This window comes from Dromiciops gliroides, chromosome 3, assembly GCF_019393635.1.
Source record: "Dromiciops gliroides isolate mDroGli1 chromosome 3, mDroGli1.pri, whole genome shotgun sequence".
Classification (NCBI taxonomy): domain Eukaryota; kingdom Metazoa; phylum Chordata; class Mammalia; order Microbiotheria; family Microbiotheriidae; genus Dromiciops; species Dromiciops gliroides.
In genome coordinates, this window is record NC_057863.1 from 161,022,193 (window position 1) to 161,046,787 (window position 24,595).

Here is a 24,595-nt window from a genome sequence, read left to right on the forward strand (position 1 = left end):
GAAAATTGCTGGTTTTTCAAAGTGAGTCTCTTCTGTTTTAGAATTTCATATTCCAAATGTCATTCACTTTATTCTTACTCTGATGCTTCATTATGGTATGAGCATGACCGTTGGGTTCTTAAAGGCTGTGAGAACAAAGAACAAACTCTAGCAGAAGCTACTGAGTTGGAAAGACGTAATGTACATTCCCACATGTCTTGTATGTCTTGGTTCTGAAGAAATAGCTTTTTTAATCATTTCTGTCACATCTGAGTCCTTGTGACATCATTTAGAGTTTCCTTGGCAAAGACACTGGGGTGGTTTGCCATTTCCTTTTCCAGCTCATTTTACAAATAAGGAAACTAAGGCAAACAGGGTTAAGTGACTTGCCCAGGGTCACACAGCTAGTATCTTTGACTAGATTTGAACTATGAAACATCAAGTCAAGTTCATCAACCTTATCAGTCCTTTCCATGTGTTAAAAACAAAGTACTCTAAAACAAAAAAACTTGAATATTTTTATTTATAATGTGTGTTATTTTGAAATTAGGGCAAATAGATGAGCCACTCCCCTGATCTGTAGGATCCTAAACAACATATGCATAGGCCTTTACGTACTGAAGAGGGGTGATGCAGTAAACATGGAGTGGCCCCTGGGTCTCTGTAACATGCCTGGGGAGTTGTGTATCATTCCAAAATGTGAAGCCTTACAATACTAGGATCCCAAAGATCAAAGTGTGTGTTCAGAGCTCACTGTTTGTCTCATTGCATATGTATGGGGGTGCTGGAATCAGTTTGAATCAGCACATGAGAACCAATATTAAATGTTCAGCATGAGTATTTATATGTTCGAAATTAGGGGGCAGCTAGATGGTGCAGTGGTTAAAGCACTGGCCCTGGATTCAGGAGTACCTAAGTTCAAATCCGGCCTCAGACACTTGACACTTACTAGCTGTGTGACCCTGGGCAAGTCACTTAACCCCCATTGCCTGGAAAAAAAAAAGAAAAAGAAATCAAATGGGGGCTGCTAGGTGGCTCAGTGGATAAAGCACCCACCCTGGATTCAGAACGACCTGAGTTCAAATCCAGCCTCAGACACTTGACACTTACTAGCTGTGTGACCCTGGGAAAATCTCTTAATCCTCATTGCCCCAACCCCCCCAATCAAATACTGGAAATCAGTGGGTTTTTTATTGCTGGACTCAAGAAAGTGATGGAGAAAATATGAATAATGCATATTAAACTTAAAAGTGTATCATGCATACTTTGTTCCCTGAAGAGCTGGTTGTTAAACATTTATCAACGCTGATTGCAATGTTTGCTCTTCAAGGCATTCCAACATGCCTCCTTATTCCCCTTGTCAGTAAGTGTACACTTACACCTGTAGCTATGCAAGAATTGGGAATAATTTAAGATGTTATCTCTCTTAAGAGCAGAGCTAACTGAAGAGCAAAAAACCAGATGATTAACAAAAGTGAAAAGAAAAAATTACAAATGTCACCAGAATTGTCAGATAACAGCTATGATTTAAAAAATAAGAGAGTGAGTCTAATTTTTATACAAAGAAAAGAATTGTCTCCTCCTGTGAACACTATGGTCATGCCCAGCTGGAAACCTGGCATAAGTAGACTATTTTATTGCTGTGAAAGTGGACTTTTTGTTTTACTGTCTAGTATCACAGGTCAGAAGTAGGAATTCTAGTGCCTGAAGCAAAATGAATTGATCATGGGGAGGAGAGGAACGGGATGCAGTCCAATGTGTGGCCACTCCTGCACAAAGTTGAATAGACTATCACCATAGATAATGGTAATTGGAAATGCTGAGGAACTAGAGGGCCAGGGTGTTCAAATGAGTCAGAAGTTGTGGTTGAAAAGAAAACTGAATCCTGCTATGAATTGGGAAGCATTATCTGGGTTAGGGAAAAAGGTTTGCCCATCACTCTTCATATCCTGGTTCCCCCAAGGCAAAGCCTGGGTTCTGCTCTGCTACTTTTGTCTACTCTGATCTTGGCTTATTCTAAGGGGCAGAAATCCCAAGGACGGGAATTGTATCATATTTGTCCTCTACCTTTTCCTTAGTCTAATGCTGTGCATGTATTAAGTAATTGATATTTACTACTTCTATTTTTGGAGATTTCATATCTCCTACTTCCAAACAATCCACTTTCCTATTAATGAATGAAAAGGCATTTATTTAGTATTTATCAAGTGCCAGGCATTGTGCTACATCCTGGGGCTACACATACAAAGGTGATGCAGTCTTTGCCCTCAAGCAACTTATATTCTAATAGGAGCATACAATAAATATAACAAAATAGTGGCCAGGAAAGGGTGTTTTGATCTGGCCAGTCATAGGGACTGGAAGTGGAACAATAAACAAGTCAATTTACATGTCATTTCCAGAAACAAACAGGCAAATCCAACCCACATAGTCACTAGATCTAGCAACATATGTTATATTGTACATCCATAGTTCTGCATCTCTCCAAGCCAAAACATGTTTTTCTCAGGACTGAGATTGCTCATTAAAATTATACAATTTTTGACTCTGTATTTGTTAATATCCTTAACACTTCATATTCTTCCCACAGTTCTCTGCATTCTTCATGTTCCTCCTCTGTTATGATGTAATAATATTCACTTACATTTATATATTACAATTTGTCCAGTCCCAATTAAGGAACATCCATTTGTTTATAGATATTTTTTTGCTAGCACAAAATTGCTGCTTTAATAATCTGGTATATTTGGGATATATGTTTTGGTCTTTGTTCACCTTGGTGGAATAGGCCCACCAGTGGCATCTCTAAGTCAAAAAGTACATCCATTTTAGCCGCCTTAATATTGAGTTTTGTCCCAGAAGCCCAATGGCATCTCAGAGCTATGCCAAAGTGAATTCAAAGCAATTGCTCATCACCAAACTTACTTGAATTTCTCCAGGTTTTCTAAACTAGAATAATGTGTTTCAGAGTAAGTCTGATACAGAGGGCCCATCCAGAGCACAATGTGTTCCACTGAAAGAACGTCATGACTTCTCCAGTTTGAACTCAGTTGTCCAGCCCTTGCCAAACTGGCATCTGGGAGTAAGGGAGAAGGTAGATCACAGTAGAATAATGTTTTATAGCTTTTAAAGCTCTTTTAAATATGTGTTCTCTTTCAGTCCATCAGATCAGAAGCAAAGCTAGGTTTTGTTCATTTTCAATGGGTAACAAAATTTGAGTCAAGTGCTGTACAAGGATCATTGTTTTGCTGCTATATTTCTTTTTAATACTCCAGACCACATCTGAAGATTTTGATTTAGTTACAGGTGCCTTCTTTTGAGAGGGGTATTGAAAAGTTGGAAAGACCATGATCAGAATGATAGAGATTCAAAAGAAGTTCAACATTGTGTGTTGATCTACTGTGATGGACTATATTATTCTCACCAATGCAATGGTACAGAAGGGTTCCAGGGAACTCATGATGGAGGAGGATCTCCAAATCCAGGAAAAAAAAAAGTTCATCCTCATTGTTTTCAAATAGTAAAAGGGCCATCTTCACCTTATTCTTTGAAGGTCCTGAGGGCAGAACTAGGACCAATGAATGGGTAGAAGTTTCAAGTGGGTCAATTTTATGTGAGGAAAAGAAAATATAGAGCTGTCCAACAATCGAATAGGTTTTCCTGTGAGTTAATGATACTTCTGTTCTTGGAGGTATTTAAGCAGAGACTAGATTGTCACTCCGTTACTTTGGAGAACATTCATGCTTTTGTAGAGGTTGAATTACAATACCCTCAAAGTTCTGTAGAATGCTAAGAATCCATCATTTGATGTATCTTGGGGGGGGCAAGGCAACGAGGGTTAAGTGACTTGCCCAAGGTCACACACCTAGTAAGCATCAAGTGTCTGAGGCCGAATTTGAACTCAGGTCCTCCTGAATCCAGGGCCAGTGCTTTATCCACTGCACCACCTAGTCAATGTATCTTTTTTTCAACTTTTTATATGCCCTGCTTCCACATCCATACCAGCCCCCAAGTCAAATAATGTTAGCCCTTGAAATGGTAGGAGGTGGTTGCTGCTTTTAAAATCTACACATCACAGATATGTGAGTTGCTTCCAGAAAAGAAAAAGGCACCAGACTGTCTGCTAATCAGAGTACATTTTAAGTTATTCATGGTATTTTGACAGAGATCCTGAGGACAAGAGATATTCTACTGAGTCACAGTGTCAGCTATAATACAACTATTTTAACTTACTGGAAATGTTTCTTCTGTGAGTCACAGAAACAAAATGATCTGAGAATTTAAATGTTTTCTAACAGATAGATATTTATTTTCCAGCTGTACTTTTTATGGAATACCATAGTTTGTAAAATATTAGAGATTAAATGACTTTGGGAAGTTTTAATCCTCAAAAGAGGTTTTCAAGAAAAATAAGACCCCTCTTTCAACACAATGATTTGTTTTCCTCCATCAAAATAATCCCCCATCATATATCAAAATTATTGAAATATTTAAAAACAGGGGCAGCTAGGTGGCGCAGTGGATAGAGCACCAGCCCTGGAGTCAGGAGTACCTGGGTTCAAATCTGGCCTCAGACACTTAACACTTACTAGCTGTGTGACCCTGGGCAAGTTACTTAACCCCAGTTGCCTCACTAAAAAAAAAAAAAAAGAAATATTTAAAAACAAATTACAGTCAGATTATGGGTTTGATTCTTCCCTTCTCATATTCTGAAAGACTGCTGATTTTTATGGGTTATTTAAAGAGGATATTAGGCCCAATAACAATTAAAGTAGAATTATATATATATATATATATATATATTCTTGTGGTATGTATTGGTTATACCTGCCTAGAGAAGCATTCATGAGCCAGGAGTTTTACAGATATAAATATAGTGAGCAGAAATTCTGTCAAATTACCCAGCTTTACTCCAGTTGTACCTCAGGGGGCAAAACTTTGGTAAAAACTTAGGTGTTCCAAACACTGGATGAGTTGAAGAGGTGGGGGAGGGGAGGTTTCTATATTTTGGCTGATCTAGGTTTTTGACCACCTTCAGAGATACTGTTCTGTGACATGCTAGTGGATGGGAAAATAGAAAAATCCCAAACCACATTTTTGAAAAAAAAATTCACAGAAAGAAAGAATTATAATTTTAAACTGAGGAAAAAAGACTGAGTCTTCTAAAAAAAAAAAAGACGACAAATTTAAGGTCTCCCACTCATTGCCAAAATGACAGAGGCCCCCTCCTGTAAACTATCAGGCTGCTGTTACCACTAATGTTTTCTGATCATTGTGGGCTTCCCCCCACACCCCATCACGTCTCATAGATCGTCTAACATAATCATTCATATAAGCTAGTCCAAATACTCTCTGTTCAAATATTTATGGTGCCTGTACTTGAAGAACTAGATAGTTTTCTCAAATCTGTGAACAGGACACTTTTTATGTCAAAATAAACCATCTGCTTGTACAACTGTTTCTAATTACTTCCCTGCCTAGACTGTAAACTTTAGGGTTTGGCACCAACATCCCGCCCAGAGGAGTGCGGCTGCTGCCCAAATCCTTCCAGGCAGCTAATCAAAGGCACTTGCAGCACGGAGAAGAGCTTCGAGTCCGTTTTGGCCAGCTCTGGCATTTTCAAACCAAGGTGTCTGGCTGTCTATCTGATCAACTGTCTGTCTGTTTGCCTGGCTGGCTGCTGGAGCCTTCTCCTGTGCTACCCCTACCTTGCAGAAGGGCACAACTTGGGATATCTCATCATGCACACACAAGGTCTCAGCAAATTCTTACTGCTGGCTTCATCTCTTTTCTTCACTGTGTCATCAGCTGTTCCCCAAGGTTTCTCACCATCCCTGAGGTAAGTTAGATTTGTTATCCTAAAAGACATCCATGGCTGATAGTTGCTTGATGTGGTAGGTCCCAGTTGTACCTTATAGTTATCGCAATTATACAAGAGTTCCTAAGTTGAAAGTAGGAGAAATTATTTTCATCCTATTCTCATTTCTCTCTCTAAATCCAGACTTTCATGTGTTTCATAACTCTTAGATTGCCTTTTCTCTCTATATGTGTATAAATTTATGCTATCCCTACATAAAAGTATATATAGAGGAAATATGTATATAGTAAAGACTCATTTTTAAACAGATTCAGATATATCATGAGGAAGACTTAATAGGATAACTCCATATTCTAAAAATTTGTAATGAAATTTCCTCTAATAACAATAATATAAAGAGATTTCCACAGTGAATATACATTACATTGCAAAAGGCATCCATGAGATATATTAAAAATGCAAAAATTTTTGTTATTTAAAGTTTTATACTGTTTTAAGTATGTTTATATTATTTTCTTAGACAAATCAGTTTTTTTAAATCCATATTAAGAAAGTAAATATCTATAGCCATTAATATCTTTGCCATTTTAGATCTAGTATTACTCTGCACTGCAAATAATGCTTATCTATAACTTCATTGGTTTTCAAAGAGGAATTGAAAAGCTTTCAAGGGAATTAAAAAAAACAATCAAGTGGCACACACTGGATTAATTTATTCAAACTTAAACATGCGTGTATGATTCAAAGACAAAAAAAAAAAATTGTCCTGGGGCAAACACATTTCTCCACTTTCAGCTACTGTCCTGGCCTTCCTCGGCTATTCAAGGACTGCTAGGCAGATCTGGGCTACCTTTGCCCACTAGGAAACCAGGAATGAGCTGCCAGACCACTGGGCAGACCTTCTGAGAAACTACTGCTTCCTTGGGGATAGTGGATGTGGCCCTTGGCAACTAGGCACTGCTGCTCTCGGCATACTACAAGGAAAGTGATGAGCACTCATGGGTGGCCTGACCCTGAGCAAGGTAAATTAGGGTAACAGATGTAGCAAAAGAAATAATTAAAGTCTACCCTGACTCTACAAAGGAAGTTCTGAGTTCCAAGTTTCATGACTTTTCAAAGATTTCTGCTAAGTCCTCATTTCTGGTCACAACATTAGGTATATTTGTGTGTGTTGGGAAGGCGAGGGGGCAGAGGCAGGGAGAGAAGGGAAAAGAGGGAGAGAGAGAAACAAAGATATGAATAACTAATATTCTTTGCCCTTATAAACAGATTATATATTTTTTGTCCATGTAGGAGCGGGCCAGGTGCTACCTGTAGGTTGTCCCGGACAGAGGCAGAACGCAGGTGCAGGGCACCAGGACAGCCACCCGGGAGCCAGCTGTGCAATGGCCGAGGCCGCTGTGACTGCGGAGTCTGTATCTGTCACGTGACAGAGCCCGGCATGTACCTGGGGCCTCTCTGTGAGTGCCATGAATGGGTGTGCGAAACCTACGATGGGGAGACCTGTGCAGGTAAGGGACTAGACCCGGACAGGAGCAAAGAGAGGTATCGGGATGCATAGAGTGCGCCTTCCCTTCTCATTATACATTCTTAGAGTACCAAAAGAAAAACAGATGTGCCTTTGAACATGCTTGACTTTTATACCTTTGAAAATGCTTGATGAGTAATTAGTTCCTGAGGCTTCTGTCATCGTGGCCTAGGTGGGTCTGTGTGAAGGAGTTCCTATGTTAGTAGGCAGGAAAAAGCGTTTTCCAGTTACTGATTAAGATATTATTTTAACGAGTCCCGTTTGGAATAATTTATTCTTTTTTTTTTTTTTTTTAGTGAGGCAATTGGGGTTAAGTGACTTGCCTAGGGTCACACAGCTAGTAAGTGTTAAGTGTCTGAGGCCGGATTTGAACTCAGGTACTCCTGACTCCAGGGCCGGTGCTCTATCCACTGTGCCATCTAGCTGCCCCGGAATAATTTATTCTAATGCCTTCCTTCCCCGCTGCATTAGACACAAGATTTGATAGACAAATTTTATATTACTGGAAATCCGCCCACTACACCAACCTATCAGACTCAATTGCTCCATTTTAATGTTTTCATTTTGGAAAAAAAAATCATAATTCTGCTGATGAACTTTTGATTTCATGGAGTTTTTATTACCCTGAATAAGAATTCCAGTTCATCAAATAGAGGCTATCACATCAGAGTCCAAACTAGGGTGGTGCAGTGGAAACTTTGCTCAAAGGATCCAAAAGTTAGAAGGTGCTGACAATACTTTTACTCTTTTATCAAGTAGAAACTAATGAGATTACACCTAGGTTTTTGTTTCTGTTTCTGTTTCTGTTTTGTTTGTTTGTTTGTTTGGGGGGGGGGTCTGTCTGTTTTGTTTTGCTTTGTTTTTGTAATCAGACCTAAGCAACAGCTATTTCTGGGTTTATAATCTTAAAGAGTTCCTTATTCAATGGAGAGATTAATTGATTTATATAGAGTCGGAACAGCCACTAGTGTTGAGGGTAGGACTTAAATTGAGGTGTTTTGGTTTTTTTTCTGACTTAGAGACCAATTTCCTATCCACTAGACAAGGCTACCTCTCCTATTCCCCATTTATCAAGATTAGTTAACACAGGAAAAATCCAATACTTCCTCACAGCAGGTGAAGTCTTCTCCCGCCACAATCCACCCTGCCCCACTCTCCATCTGGCCTTGAGAGGTCCTCTTCAGCAATTACCTTACAGGAAATTGGGTGACCTTGTCTCCCCTCTACTCTTCTTCTTCTTCTTCCTCACAAAATAATATTCCTGGTGTGTATCCTCCAATATAATCTTCTTTGACCCTGATGTCTGAGGTCTCTCTCAGAGTTTCCACTCCCAGACTGAAGTTGTTTCCAAGACTACATCTGAAACCACCTTCCTTATTGGTTACCCTACGGAAAGATTTGAGCTATCTGCTCCAGAAGTCACAATTGTTTATTATTGTTCTGCCTCAGATTATATTTTACCTAAGAAATTAGTGATAATTTCATTCCATTTTCCTTAGATTTCCAGTTTTCCTGTGTCTTTAATTTCTGAGTTACCTATTCATCCTTGAGCCTTAGCAGAACTTAGGACCATAGATCTACAATTGGAGAGGACATTAGTTCAAGCCCCTCATAGAACAAATGAGAAAACTGAGGAATATTAGATACTGATTAGATTTGCCCAAGGTCATACATATAGGTACATTGAGGAAGAACTTTATAGAGGGGCTACTCAGCAGTGGACAAAGTAGTTATGTAAAGAAGTGAGAGAGGCACAGGATGTGCTGTCTAGTCAGTTTGCCCTTTGCAGGGTCATGCTTCTATTCTTTACAGTACTATAAACTACAGTAGTTACTCTGCTGGGTTTTGAACTAAGGTCTTATAATTCAAAGATCAATATTTATTCCATTCCAACACATAATGCCCCAGATTGCTGAGTGTTTGTGATGCGTGTTAGAATTCATGTAAATATAAACAAGAAGATAAGCATTTGCTATATAAGTAATATTACTACTTTAAATTTTGAACTGCTTCTATTTGAATCTTTTACAAAGTATTTCTGTAGATAGTTAAGGAATAGCTGTGTGAGGACACCTTTTCTTAAACACTATTTTTTTTTCTTTAAGAAAAGGTCATGGACTCCTGATAGGGAAAAGTGTTGGAACAACTCTTCTTTCTAGGGCTGTCTCTAACCTCTTTCCTAGTTTTTATAAACGTGTCATTTTTTGAGGCAACAGCCTCAATTAGGTCATTGTGAATGTTAAGGAATTCCGTCTAGTAAAAGGATACACAAATGCATTCCAACAGCGGGTTTGGCAAGTCTGGTAGGAAAAAAGAGCAACTTATTTTAGCAACAATGTAGCTAAGAATATGAAGTCAATACTAACACAAGACTATCAAGAGCAGTTTATAACAAAAAAAAAATGTTCTGTGGTTGGCCTCAAGGGCCTCCTGGTATTCTCACAGAGAAGGAACTTAAATGCAAGCTTCCCCTAGCAGTGGAAAAAGTAATCATGTAAATAATTGGGAAAAGTACAGGTGCTCCTGGCTCCTGGGCAGCCTGTTTCCTCTATGAAGGACCCAGGCTCAATCCTTTAAAATATGATGTGCCACGGTTTGTTATTTTAACTTTCTACGACTCAGAAAGCAGAGTATTATTGAGGGTAGCCATTTGGAAGGGAAACTATATATCTCCCATTTCATTCCAAATCCAATTGCTATGTGGCTTTTACTGCCAGTGGTATTTCCTCCTGTAATATCATGAGTTCTTAACACTCTCTTTTAGATTTGGTTTTGTTTGGTTGAGAAAGTGAGAATTGAATCTGAGAAGTCCTCAGTTGAGCAGCCAGATTATTAAAAGCCATTAGGTAAAAATCTCACTATTAAAAAATATGAACTGGCTTTGTTGTCTAAGTTGGGAAAATGAAGGTTATAGCTGTGAATTATTAGGGTTTTCTGTTTTTTGGTGAGTTAAGTGGCTTGATATTAATAGGAGATGATACACTATGAGTATTCAGAAGACTGAATAAAGTGGACATTTCTTTCCAATATAATCTGTCAAGGTTTTTTCCCACCAATAAGAATACGTGTCTTTACAGAATAGTAAAACTTAGAAATGAGAATGATAATCCAGCTGTCCAAAGCCTGGTTTGGACCTAGGTAGCTTTATATTGCCAGTATATAAGTGGATATCCAGAAAAAGCACCCTAAAAATTCAGCCCATTCAAGGTTTTCTCCAGTCTACTCAGTTGCCTACTTAGCTGCTAGAATTAATGAGACAGAAACAACTTTTACTTCAAAATGGGGAATTCTTTTTTTTTAATTTAAAATTTTTATTCATTTTAAACTTAAATATAAAATGAGAGGGGAAAAGGAACATTTTCACAAGCATAGGAGAAGATAAAGAGAGGGTTTAATATAAATTTCCGTTTCAGACTGTTTATTTCTTTTCTTTCTTTTTTTTTTTAATAATGATTTTTACTTATAGTTTGGGGTTCCAATTTTTATCCCTCTTTCCCTCTCTCCTCTCCCCTCCCTTCCCTGAGATGGCAAGCAATCAGATATGTTATACATGCATGATTATGTAAAACATTACTATATTTGTCATTTTGTATAAGAAAACTTGATTAGAAGAAAAAATAAAAGAAAGTGAACAATAACATGCTTCAGTCTGTTCCATGAATATCAGTTCTTTCTTTGGAGGTGGATAGTATGTTTCATCAATAGTCCTTTGGAATTGTCTTAGATCATTGTATTGTTGAGAATAGTTAAGTCATTCATCGGTGTCTCTCTGCATAATATTCCCTTGGTTCTGCTCCCTTGAATATACATCATTTCATACATGTCTTTCCAGGCCTTTCTGAAATCATCCTGCTTGTCAGTACAATAATATTCCATCACCATTATATACCACAGCTTGTTTAACAATTCCCCAATTGATGGGCATTCCTTTGATTTCCAATTCTTAGGCACCATAAAAAAGCTGCTATAGGGGCAACTAGGTGGTGCAGTGGGTAGAGCACCAGCCGGGGAGTCAGGAGGACCTTAGTCCAAATCCGGCCTCAGACACTTGACACTTACTAGCTGTGTGACCTTGGGCAAGTCACTTAACCCCAATTGCCTCACACACACACAAAAGGCTGCTATAGATATTTTTTGTACAAATAGGTCATTTTCTCTTTCTGGGGGTGTCTTTGAGATATAAACCTAGCAATGGTATTGCTGGATCAAAGGATATGCACAGTTCTATAGCCCTTTGGGCATAGTTCCAAATTGCTCTCCAAAATGGTTGGATCTTTTCACAACTCCATCAACAGTGGATTAGCATCCCAGTTTTCCCACGTCCCCTCCAACGTCCAATATTTTCTGTTTTTGTTATATTTGCCACTCTGATAGATGTGAGTTGATGCCTCAGAGTTGTTTTAATTTGCATTTCTCTATATCAAACTATCAAAAATATTTTATAGACCTAGAAAAATAATAACAAAATTCATCTGGAAAAACAAAAGTTCAAAGATGTCATGGGAATCACTGAAAAAAATACAAAAGAAGGTGATCTAGCAGATCTCAAACTGAATTATGAAGCAGTAATTATCAAAACAATCTGTTACTGACTAAGAAATAGGTATATCAGGGGATTAGAATATATAAAAATTACACTGTAGTAAATTACTATGGTAATGTAGTATATATACATGATAAACCCAAAGATCCAAGCTTTTGGAACAAAAACTCATTATTTGACAAAAACTACTGGGAAAGCTGGAAAACAGTATGGTGGAAACTAGGTATAGACAAAATAACCAATATGATAGGTGTAAGAGGATATCTTAAGGTTGTATTTTCTTTCCCTTGGAGTCAGCTAGGTAGCACAGTGGATAAAGCACCAGCCCTGGATTCAGAAGGACCTGAGTTCAAATCTGGCCTCAGACACTTGACACTTACTAGCTGTGTGACCCTGGGCAAGTCACTTAACACTCATTATCCCACCCTCCACAAAAAAAGACATTGTTCTATGTCTAATTTCTGTGAAACTGCTTTCTAGCTTACCCAACATTTTTTTTTACCAATAATGAATTCTTATTCCTGAAACTCAAACCTTTATATATGTCAGACACAAGTCATACACATGTGACTTAGTATTATTATGTCTAGTCTATTCCACTGATCTACCTTTCTATTTCTTAGCCAGTACCAGATAGTCTCACCTCCTTCCTTTATATTTCTTCCATTAGTTTCTTTGATATTCTTAACCTTTTGTTCTTCCAAATGAATGTTATTATTTCTTCTAACTCAGTAAAATAAATTTTAGTAATTTAATTGGTGTGGCATTGAATAGATAAATTAATCAGGTAAATATGTCACTTTTATTATATTTGTATTGCCTACCCATAAATATTTCTCCAATTACTTAATCTATTTTTATAAAGTATATTTTATAATTATATTCATGTAATTCTTGGGTCTTTTTTGGCAGGTATACTCTCATGCATTTTATATTGTCCACAGCTACTTTAAATGGGTATCTCTTGCTATCTCTTCTTGCAGGTTTTTGTTAGTGATATATAAAAAATTCTGATGATTTATGTGGGTTTATTTTATATCCTACTACTTTGCTAAAATTATTAATTGTTTCAACTAATTTTAGTTGAATCTTTATGATTTTCCAAATGTATTATCAAATCATCTTTAAAATGAGATTATTACCGCAGTTCCCATTCTGATTCTTTCCATTTATTTTCTTTCTCTTGTTGCTATTGCTAGCATTTCTAAAATAATATTGAATTATATTGGTGACATATAGTGCAGTTTCCCTATTTTTTTAATTAAAACTATTTTAGCTTTAACTTTTTCTGAGATCATGATTGCTACCCCTGCTTTTTTTACATCACCATGATAAATGATAAATTCTACTCTGGACCTTTATTTTAACTGGTTCTGTCTCTTATTTTTAATTGTGTTTCTTGAAAAGATGTATTATCAGACAGATTTTTAATCCATTCTATTTCCATTTTATGGGTAAATCATCACATTCTCATTCAAAGTTATAATTTCTGGTTGTATATTTACCTCCATCCTATTTTTCTTTACTATGCTTCTTGTCCTGTTTAGCACATACCTATACTTACATTTCTAATTTACTTGTAACCACTACCTTGCCCTATTATTCCTGATTCTACCTACTCCTCTGGAATCCTTCCCTTATCCTCTCTTTCCACCATTCACCTTAATTTGAACCTTTCTAAAAGACTTTCTCTTACTCTATCCCCTTGTTCTCTTATTTCTGTATATATTTAGATGATTTTATACCCCTTTAGATATATATGTTCTTCCCTCTTTAGCCTATTTCCAAAGAAAGCAAGGTTCCAGTAATAAAAAATCTATAACCTCACTTGCTGCTTCTGTATCACTTCTTCAGTTAACTCCTTATTTGTATGAGAAACTAATTTTTAACTTCTCCCTGCTCATTTTTTTAATCAACCTGACTTATTCAGTTCAGCCCACTCCTTTCTTTCAAACTGCCCAAGTGATGCTAGTCTTAAGAGGAATGCTAATATTTTCACATATAATAATCAGTTTCACATATAATAACTAGTTTGAGCTTATTAAACTTCTTATAATTGGTCTTTCATGTTTATTTTATGTTTCTCCTGAATCTTATATGGCAAATTTTCCATTGAGTTCTAGTCTTTTGTCACAGATACCTGGAAAGTCTTTTAGTTGATTGATGTCCTTTTTTTTTTCATTCAAGATTATACTCAGTTTTGCAGGGTAATTTATTTTTGGTCACAATTCTAGCTCTTTTGCCCTTCAAAATATTATGTTCCAAGACTTATGTTCTTTTAACACGCAAACTGTTAGGTCTTATGTGATCTTGATTGTAGCCCTGTGGTATTTAAAAAGTTTTTTTTTTAACTTGTTGCTTGCAGTATTTTCTCCTTAACCTTGGAGCTTTGAAACTTGACTATTATATTCCTGAAAGTTTTCATTGTGGGATCTCTTTCAGGTAGTGATTAATGAATTTTTCTATTTCTATTTTGTATTTCTTGTTCTTAAACTTTGGGGCAATTTTTCTTAATAATTTCTTAAATACTCTATTAAGACTTTTTTGATTGTAACTTTTAGGGTGGTCCAAACAATTCTTGTATGTCTCCTCTTGATCTGTTCTCCAGATCAGTTGTTTTTTCTAGTAAGATATTTTACATTCTCTTCTATTTGTTCATTCTTTTGATTTTGTGTTATTATTTCTTGGTTTCTTATAATACCACTGGCTTCCCCTTGCCCAATTCAAGTTCATGTGGAGTTATTTTCTTCCTTAAGTAATTTTAGATCTCTTTTTCTAAATGGTTGACTTTCTTCTTATAATTTTATTGGATTGTTCTTGTCCCCCTCCTCAATTTTTCCTCAATCTATCTAATTTTATTTTTGAAATTCTTTTTAAGTTCTTCCACTAACTCTTTTGGTCTTATTATAATTTGACATTTCTCTTTGAGTTAGTAGTGGCTTTTTTTAACCTCATTATCTTCCTCTGAATATGAACCCAGACCTTCTCTATTCCCATAATAGCTGTCTATGGTCAGGTTCTTTTTCCTTTGCTTACTCATTTTTATTTTGTTTTGTTTTATTTAAGGCCCTTATTATTGTAATTGGCTCTAAACTAGGGTGTGGGTTATAATTCTCCAGACTCAGGTCTTCTTACTATTATTTTCTGAGCTCTGATTTGGGTAAAGGGCAACCTCAGGCACTCCTTTCCACCCCAAGCATAGCTAAGACCCTCAGCAATACTGTCCCATAAATGCTCTTGCTCCCTTCAATCTTTTCTGTGGCTGCCAAACTTTATCTCTTCCCTCTACTCTCGAACCAAACCAGAGACTGGCTTTTCTGTAAGCACCCACAGCCAGCAGGAACCCAGGGACTCTGCTACTGCACCCACTCACTCCAGCCACAGCCTTGGAATTGTGTCTAGTCAGGACATTTGGGCCTGGAGTCCCATGATTGTGGAGAGTCCTTCAATCATTTCCTGCTCAGCTTGTCTGACCCCCTACACTGTCTATGAGTTGAAAAGTTCCAGACCCAGCTGTCCCCAGGCTCTGTTGTTTGTTATTGTTGTTTCAGCACAGTCTGCCAGGAGGTGTTTACTCTTTACTCAGGCACAATCCTCTCTGCCCCTGGAATTAGTGCCTTTCCTGAGGTCCTCTCAAGGTGTTTTAAGAGAACAACTCCTTAAACTGAATTTTATTTCTGCTACCATATGTTTGCTTTGAAGTGATGTTCTGTTTTTTAGTGGGGGGAATTTAGGGAGCCTGGGAATTTTCTGACCCACCTCACCATCTTCCCAGAATCCTCTCTCAAAATTGGGAATTCTTATGAAATTATCCCCTAAAAGCCATAGAATGTGTGACAATAAAACTTGAAAGTATATAAGTCTGGAAAACGTTACTCTTTTAGAGGCATGTCTTGCAACAAAAGTAACTCATCTTTTTGAAGTTTATTCCTCTGATTGCTTCAGGACCATCAAAGGTCACAATGAAGTGAATATTTTGGTTTTGTAGCTGAGAATATATTATATATGCATCATGACATTTAAACTTTTTGTCCATAGCATCCTCATTCTAGGAAACATCGGGTATAGAACATAACAGGTTTAAATTTGCATATGCACTATTTCCAATTTCCAATTTGTTTATGACTCAGGAATCTCCCGCAGAATTACGTAGTTTGAGATAGGACCCAATGATCATCTCTTTGAATTTTATTATTTGGTTAGTAAAATGCATTGTTCTGTGCAAGGATGTGTTGTAAATGTTTAAGAACCGCTCTCCAGAGGGAAAAATTGTAACCTATGACATACTTTTAAAATATAATCTACATATTAACATTCTTTTCATTACTTTCATATCTAATCAATAAAAAAAACCAACAAATCAAGCCTTAATTCATAGCATTTGCAAGTTTGAGAGTTGTAAATGCACACATTGAAAATTTAAGAATCAGGCTCATGAGGAGTTGGTTCTAGTACATCCCTGAACCTTATTCCTTTTTGTGGGGCAATGAGGGATAAATCACTTGCCTAGCTGAGGCCAGAATTTGAACTCAGATCCCTCCTGAATCCCAGGGCCGGTGCTTTATCCACTGTGCTACTAGCTGCCCCTGCACCTTACTCCTTAACCTCAACAAACATGCTATGTTGATGGTCTAATCATGGTTTTGGGGAGACCCTAGGTTTCCAACGGTGAAGTCAGAAGAAAGCATAATCTCAGGCTACTTTGATCCATCTGGAATAGACTCCACCTGCTGTCAGTCACCACTCTAATTCACGTCCTGATCACTCCTAAGCAGAAGTATTATAATAACCTCAGAATTGTTTCCCTGCTTCTTGTTTCTTCCTTTTCAATCTACCCTCCCATATTGTTGCCAAAGTGATATCTACAATTCCCCATTCTGATCATGTCACTCACCTTCTCAGAAGCTGTAGTGATTCACTCTTGCCTCTGTTTGCTACAACAGTTCCTCTGCTGGGCCTTTACCAACCTTCACAATCCAGCCTATTTTTTCCAGACTTATAAGATATTCTTCTCCTATACATACTCAATATTCCAAACTGGATCTCTTGTCTCTCACTTACCACATTCAATATCTGGCCTTTGCACAAATTGTCCCTGCTGGCTAGAATGAGCTCTCTTCTCAACTCTGTTTCATAATCCCTCTCCTTCAAAATTCAGCTCAGATCCCACCTAATCCCTCCCTCATCCCTCTTGGCATCCATGCCTCTGCCCCACTCCAACCTGAAATTATTTTTCCTCTACTTTGTGTTTATTATATGGAAACAAAATTGTTTTCCCTCAATAGACCATAAATTCTTTGAGAAGAGGGACTATTTCAGTTCTGAGAACATTTTCTTGTACAAAGTGTCTCACACTTAGTAGGCTCTTAAAAATGCTTGTTGGTTCAAAGAAAAATGAAAGCAGTGAGAAATAACAGATGGAGAGTCTGAGTACTGTGTTATTACTGAAGGGATTATATGCTTCTCTGAAGGCAGGCTAAAATTGTATTAGGGGATTTTTTGGTTGCCATATCCCACTTTGATTCACTATTGGGATCTTTTTCAGATAAAGTGCTTTTTAGTAGCACTGACTTCCACTCCTTCTTGTTTGTGAAGTGATTTTTTTAAACCTACTTGCCAGTGTGTTTCACCACCCCCCTCTCTCCTCCCCTATCTGTTTACCTATCTTTCCAGTCCTCTATTGAATATATAGATCAATGGTAGGGTGAAGTTTAGTATGCTATTGTGACTCCATCAACTTTAGAGCACTCAGTCAAGAAACTCTCCACCCATCTACTTGGAATAGAAACTCAATAGTTATAGGAAGGTGCCTGGGGCACTGAGAAGTTACATATTTAACCTGTGACTGCATAGTGTATATACCCCAGAGACAGAACTTGATCAGAGCTCTTCAAGTCCTGAGCTAGCAAAGCTAGCTTCCTAACCACATGCCGGACTTCACTTTTTACAATTCTCTCTGTTAAGCTTTTTTACTTATTAGGCTGCTTATTGATTTGATTTTTTTTTAAATTGTGAACTTAAAATCAGTTTCTTAAGTTGGGAAGCAGGTTGGACATAATGGATAGGGCCTTGGGTTTTGGAGTCATTAAAATCTAAATTAAATTCTGTCTTTAGATCTTTGTGTACATAAGGAAGTCACTTAACTTCTCTTGCCCTAAATTTCCTCATCTGTAAAATGGGGAAAATAATAGCAACTATCTCATATATCTTATATGTGTGTGTGTGTGTATATATATATATATATATATATATATATCTTACCTTCCCCCTTAGAAGGCAAGCCTCTTGGAAGGCAGGGACTACTTACTCTTTTTTTGTATATCCGGCTTTTAGGACAACATTTTTCCCATGCTAAACAGTTAATGCCTTATTGGTTGATTAATATTTCCTCAGTAATTCAGAAGGCTATTCAGTATCTTTCTGTGTGTCAGGATCATTGTGAACTCTATTGTTGTCTAGAATGCCAAGGAAGGAAGGAAGAAGGAAGGAAGGAAGGAAGGAAAGGAAGGAAGGAAGGAAGGAATGAAGGAAGGAAGGAAGGAAGGAAGGAAGGAAGGAAGGAAGGAAGGAAGGGAAATAGGTTATTGGAATTATTTAAAGTGTGAATAAAAGGATTCTCTTCTATTTCTTGCAATTTACCTTCCTAGGATTTCTTTCAACTTCTTTTGGGGAGCCATTCTCAGTAAACTTGTCTTCCTTTATTTTTCTCTTCTTTACATAGAGCCATACCATGCCTAATTTTTTTATTCCATTTAGAACTCCTTTTGGAGTTTATCATCCTTTCATATTATTCTTGTCCACTAATTACCTTACTCATTACATTCTTTGGTACCCCATCTCTCTACTCCATAGAGGCCGTTTGCCTTACCCCAGTTCACACTTAAAGGTCAAAAGTTCCTTCTACCCAGGGAAGGAGCAAAGAGCTAGAAATTCTCTTCTCCCCAGGTAACTGTTTTATCATGCCTACAGCTCTGCTGCAGTGCCCTGGGGGCATAGGCAACTTGCCAGTTGCAGAAATATCCTGGCACAGGTCCAGTTCAATTCAAAGCTTGGAAGCTCTAGCTGGGCATATTTCTATCATTATATTATTTTGGCCAAATATTAAATAATATTTTCAACAATATTAAAAATAGTATATTTTCAACTGCTATTTCTCAACATTAAAGCAAATGGGTAAAGTTTCCCAGGAAATAGAATAGGGCATATGAAAACAAATTCATTTCTTATGTTTAGGTATTTTAAAGGCATGGGTTTTTCCATGGGCTCTTCAAGTCATCAAGGTATATAAAAGCCTAGATCCAATACCTTATGGACTCAAGTGCTATATAAGAGCTGCTAAGTTTTCTAGACTTTGAACCAAGAATTGCTGAAAATAAAACTTTTAGAAATGTGTACTCTAAGGAGAGAGATAAGAGAAAAAGAGAATCTAGAAAAGGTTCTTTATTCCTCATCCTTCTGAAATAAGTAGGAAGACTTTTTTCTAAGTCACAAGATCATAGGGCATAGGACCAGAAGGGGACTTTAAAGATACTTTAACCTCCCAAATAGTACAGAACAAAGAACTCAAATGAGTTGTCTAAGGTCACATAGATAATGTGCTATAGACTCAGGATTTTGACTCACATCTTCCAAATCTAGTATTCTATCTACTGTATGCACTAAGCAATAAAATTGCATTGTCATAGCTAGAATTGAAATGTTGTCTAGCTTCGGTGTGGGAGGTCAATTGCAGCAAAAGTGGTCATTCAATAATAATAATAATAATTATTATTATTATTATTAACATTTTATAAGGACTAATAAATCTTAGCACAATAACCCCGGAAGGTAGATAATATTGTTCTCCCCATTTAACAGTTGAGAAAACTGAGTTAGACAGAAGTTAAATTACTTATCCTTGATCACATGGCTTGTAAGTATATGAGGTCAGATTTGAACTCAAGTTCCCCTGACTCTAAGTCCAGTGTTCTATGCACGGTAACACTTAGCTGCAAAAGAAGAAGCTAGCCTAGCAAAACTCAAGTTGTCTACCTAGGAGAATACAATCACCTGTGTGTATAAGATCACTGAAGCCAAGGACTACCTCATTTATTTTGTAACCCCAGAGTAGTGCCTGGCACATAGTATATGTTTATTAAATGCTTTTTTTCCTGGGTGGTTATGTATATTTATCCTAATAGGGAAATGCTAGAAGAATAATGGAGCTGTCCATAGCTGAAATTTCTACAGGAGATCAAGGTGGTTGGTGTTAGCCCCAAATGTTACCTCAGGGAACTCCATTGGTACATTCACTGGGCTAGGCTTGTTAGGTTGGGAGATAGACCTTCTGTATCTGTATGCAGAAAGTGACTAATTTGCCCTTTGTTTCTGGGTCAGGTGAAAGATGAAGTGACTGAGGGAACAAAGGTTTGAGCTTCCAAGCATATTGATTTATTAAAGAATACATGCCAATTGCCTAAGAAATTGAGAGCAGTAACCCTTCTCAGCTTTGTCACTAGACCCCAAATGCAATGGGAGACAGATTTTTATACATTAAAAACAATTAATCAAATGAAACTAATTAATTAGAAGAAAAGAACCACAATACAAAATAAAGTAATCTGATTTCTAATTGGAGAAAAGATTAGAGATTTTCCAAGTTGGGAGAGAGTGAACATGAATAATTTCCTGAAATCAAAAAGATGTGTCCCACCCTGTTCAAGTGTCTGTATTTAATCAAAGAAACATGGAAACAATAACTGATTGATCAGTATGGGGCCAGTTTTCAGATAAGACATATGGGTTGCTTGAAATATACAATTATGAAAAAAAAACTACTTTTATCACTCTGCAGATCTGGCTGATTTTCTGCTCAGCATAAATGAGGTCCATAGCTGAGGGTCTCTAAGTAATAGGTAGATGTGCTCTAGATTCCTAGTCACACAAGACTAGGTTTAAACAGTGCAGTAAGTTTTTCTCCCAATTCGCACAACTGAATAAAGTTCTCATGGAACAGAAGTTGGACTAGACACATAATTGAATAGAAAGGAAATTGAGCTAGCTCCAGAATTGAGTCACAAGATTGAATCAATGTGGTTCACTCTATTCCCACAATTAACCACTTGCTGTTCTAATGCCCTCAATTCCCTAATTTCCTAGAGATCGTGGGTTGATGACCTATATTTCAAGACCATGGGTATAACTCCTGCATCTGGCTGCTCTCTCTATTTCATACCATGTAATAACTTCTTCTTTGTAAAGACCCTCGTTTCTCTTCTGGCCCCTCACCATTGGAATCATTATCACCACAGATACACCCACCTGGGCCAGAACACTTTGCCAGCATCACATTGTCGCCTTTGGCAAGTCCTGGCCTGGTATTAGAGTCCACTTTTTCAGGCCATTTGTGTTCTTAATTCTAAAATTTTCCATTCCTGAGTCTGCCACAATATTTCTAAGTATGAACCTATCTTCATTTACTTGAAATTAGGCTCCACTTCTTTAGGTCCAGCTTCATACCTTTCAGCCTTTCTCTTGGCCCTAAATCATTATTCTTTGCCTGATTCTCCCACCTCCTGAGGATATAACTGTGATTCTGCGACAAGGCAGTATGAATGGTCTTTAATCTTCTAGCCCTGGAGAGGCTTATGATATACTTAAGGGCCTCAGTAACTGTTTCTCATCCTGAAGAGCTGAATTACTGATTTAATCTACAGCTTTGCATACAACCCCACTTTCCTGAATTGTGTTTCAAGCTTTAGGCAAATAATCTGAACTAATTGCTCAGGATTTGGGGCTTTAATTATTTAACAAAAATATATTGTCATATATGTATAAATATATATACATATATGTGTATATCTATCTAGCTTAACAGATACACACACCCACACCCACATATATATATATATATATATATATATATATATATATATATATATATATATATACATATATATATATATATATCATATATCCTGAATACATCACCATGTCTTATCATTAGTCCTCTGGAATAAAGGATGGTTATTACATTAATTAACTGCTTTCAGAGTAGTTTGTCTTTACACTATTGTTGTTATTTTATGATTTTTTTCCTTCTGATTATGCTATTTCAGCTTATATTTTTCTTATTAGAGACTCTAAGTCTCTGGCCCCTTTCTCTATGAAACTCATATCTGTTTTGATCCTTTCTTCTACTCCTCTCTTTCCCCTTCTAGTGTTTCTTGGCTTAGGATTAGAACTAGCAACCTAACGTATATAAAATTAGGGACAACACTTTTATCAGAATAGAAGTTGTCAGGCATGAGCTTTGAAGTGTTTTTTTGTTTTGTTTTGTTTTGTTTTTCTGCAAGACAAGCTGACTCATACTAGCTTTGTGACTCTGAGGAGGTTATTTAAATTCTCAGTGTTCTAACCCATTCTCTAAGACTACATTTTAGAGAGGGTATTGATCTGCATTGATAGAGTGTGTTTCCTCACCTGGGAGTTCCCAACCAATGGAATAACAGATCCAATTCTTATTACTTATATAATATATTTGAGACAAAATGTTGCATAGTGAATAGAAGCTGCCTTAGAGTCAGTAAAGAACATGGAGTCCTGCGTCTGAATCATAGGGTGACTCTGGTAAAATCAATTAACTTCATTTACCCTTTTGTTGTAACATAATTTCAGTGGTGTTTGACTCTTTGTGACATCTTGTGGGGTGGGGTTTTCTTATCGAAGATACTAGAGTGATTTGCCATTTCCTTCTGCAGTTCATTTTACATATGAGGAAACTGAGGCAAACAGGGTTAAATAACTTGCTCAGGGTCAAACAGCTAGTAAGTGCCCAAGGCTAGGCCCCATAAGGATTTCAGTAATTTTTCAGTCATGTCCAATTCCTAGCAACTCTCAAAGACTAAGGTAAAGAATAGCTGCCGATCTATATTTTATAGAGGGACTTTTTTCACATTTACTGATGAAACCACAAGTCTGGATCTATACGTCTAGGTATTCGCATCTGTGTGTATACAATATTATATCCAATATTGTATCAAATTTTCATTTTGAGAGTCAGCTCCTAGATAAGGAAAACATTTTGTTTCCTGCACTGGGGAACTGAGCCCTTTCATATAAGCAGGCATATTTTCCAAGATTCTATGTTAGTCCTGGCTTGGACTGCATATTTAATTCACTGGAATTTATGCCCCTGCTCTAACTTTACCTTTTATGAATAGATGAAGACTGTGAAAAATGCCTAAGGGAGTTTCTGCCAAGGGCCCAGTTCCTCCTGGGAATTAAATGAAAGGTGGTAAAACAGGATCACCGAGTATACTCAATTGATACAACATGGTAGGTAGCTCTTAGGCAGAATAAAGCTAATTACAAGGATGTTTCTTATCTGTGAAAAAATCTTGTATGGATTTATTTATTCCACCAGGAAGATGCTATGTGGTATCATCAACACAGATGATTCGAAGCAGAAATAGAGGACTAAGACTAGGTTCAAAGATTTAAAATACACACGCAAAAACATATACACGTCCAAAATGGAACATCATCTTCTGCCCCTCCACAAATAAGTTCTGTCCCCAGTCTTTCTGTCTCTGTCAATAATTCCAAAATTGTCTTAGTCACTTAGATTTGAAACCCTGGAGAGATCTATAACTTATTCCCCATTTTCTCCTTTGCCTCCCAAATCCAATAAATCAAGTTTTATCATGGATATGAAATTCGAGGTTGAATCAGAGTTAATATATCAAGAGAGTCTCATGTCCCTACTAGACCTTTTAAAACTTTGTTTAGCAAGATCAAAACCAGCAAAGAATTCTTTAAAATGATGTTTGTTTAAAAAATGCTGCTATTATTACCACTAAAGAAATTCCATGGAGCATTCAGAAATCCCTCAGAAGCTTTTATTGCATGCTAAGTCCCTGACTGAAGGGTTTGGAGATGAAAATTACTTTGGGCTTTTGGCAAACATAGCCTCTAGGGGAAAATGCACTAGAGAACAGAAGGCCAGTGATGAATTCCACGGATCCACAGGGGTGCCCTCACACCCTCCCCCACTGTGGTTTTGCATCTGGACATAAATCCTGTTGTGTAAGGGAGAAACTCCCATCTGTAGCTCCTTCTACATTTTCTGACAGCATCTTTTCAAGGGGAAAACAACAAATAAGAAAACCCCACCTCCATCTGGTCTCTCAGCTGTAGTTTCTTCTCTTTCCAGAATCCTTTCACTTTGATAGTAAAAGTGCTTAGCAATGTGCTACCATTGTATGCACTGGGGCCATGACAACTACAGACAAAAAAATCCCAGAAAAGGTAAGCAAACAATAAAAGAACATCTGGATATGGATCTTTAATTTGGAAGTAATAATTTCCTTTGCAAAATTGCAACTCATTCTTTTTCAGGAACCCTGAACCAAATTTTACAATCTTTTTTTGAGGGGCAGTGAGGGTTAAGTGACTTGCCTAGGATCACACAACTAGTAAGTGTCAAGTATCTGAGTTCAGATTTGAACTCAGGTCCTCCTGAATCCAGGGCTGGTGCTTTATCCACTGAATAAATTTGTAAATTTGTAGGGGGCAGTGGCCCCCTACAATCATTTTTAAAGCTTATTTCTCTCTTTTGGCCTCCATATTCAGTATGACTAAAAATTTCTGTTCATATCATATCTATCCTTTCCTTTCCATCCCACTGTCACCACCATAGATCGATATTACCTGCACCTTGGCATATTCCCTAATTTAGTGCCTTCCT

At 37.2% G+C, this 24,595-nt stretch overlaps 1 protein-coding gene across 1 annotated transcript in view; it reads left to right on the plus strand.

The window, feature by feature from the left end:
• Positions 1 to 5,523: 5,523 nt before the first annotated feature.
• ITGBL1 (integrin subunit beta like 1) overlaps positions 5,524 to 24,595 on the plus strand; it is a 387,564-nt gene continuing 368,492 nt past the window's right edge. The window contains exons 1-2 of the mRNA XM_043998720.1: positions 5,524 to 5,818; positions 7,091 to 7,308. Of these exons, the coding sequence (XP_043854655.1) occupies positions 5,721 to 5,818; positions 7,091 to 7,308 (316 nt within the window). The 5' untranslated portion in view covers positions 5,524 to 5,720. The remainder of the gene's footprint in view (positions 5,819 to 7,090; positions 7,309 to 24,595) is intronic.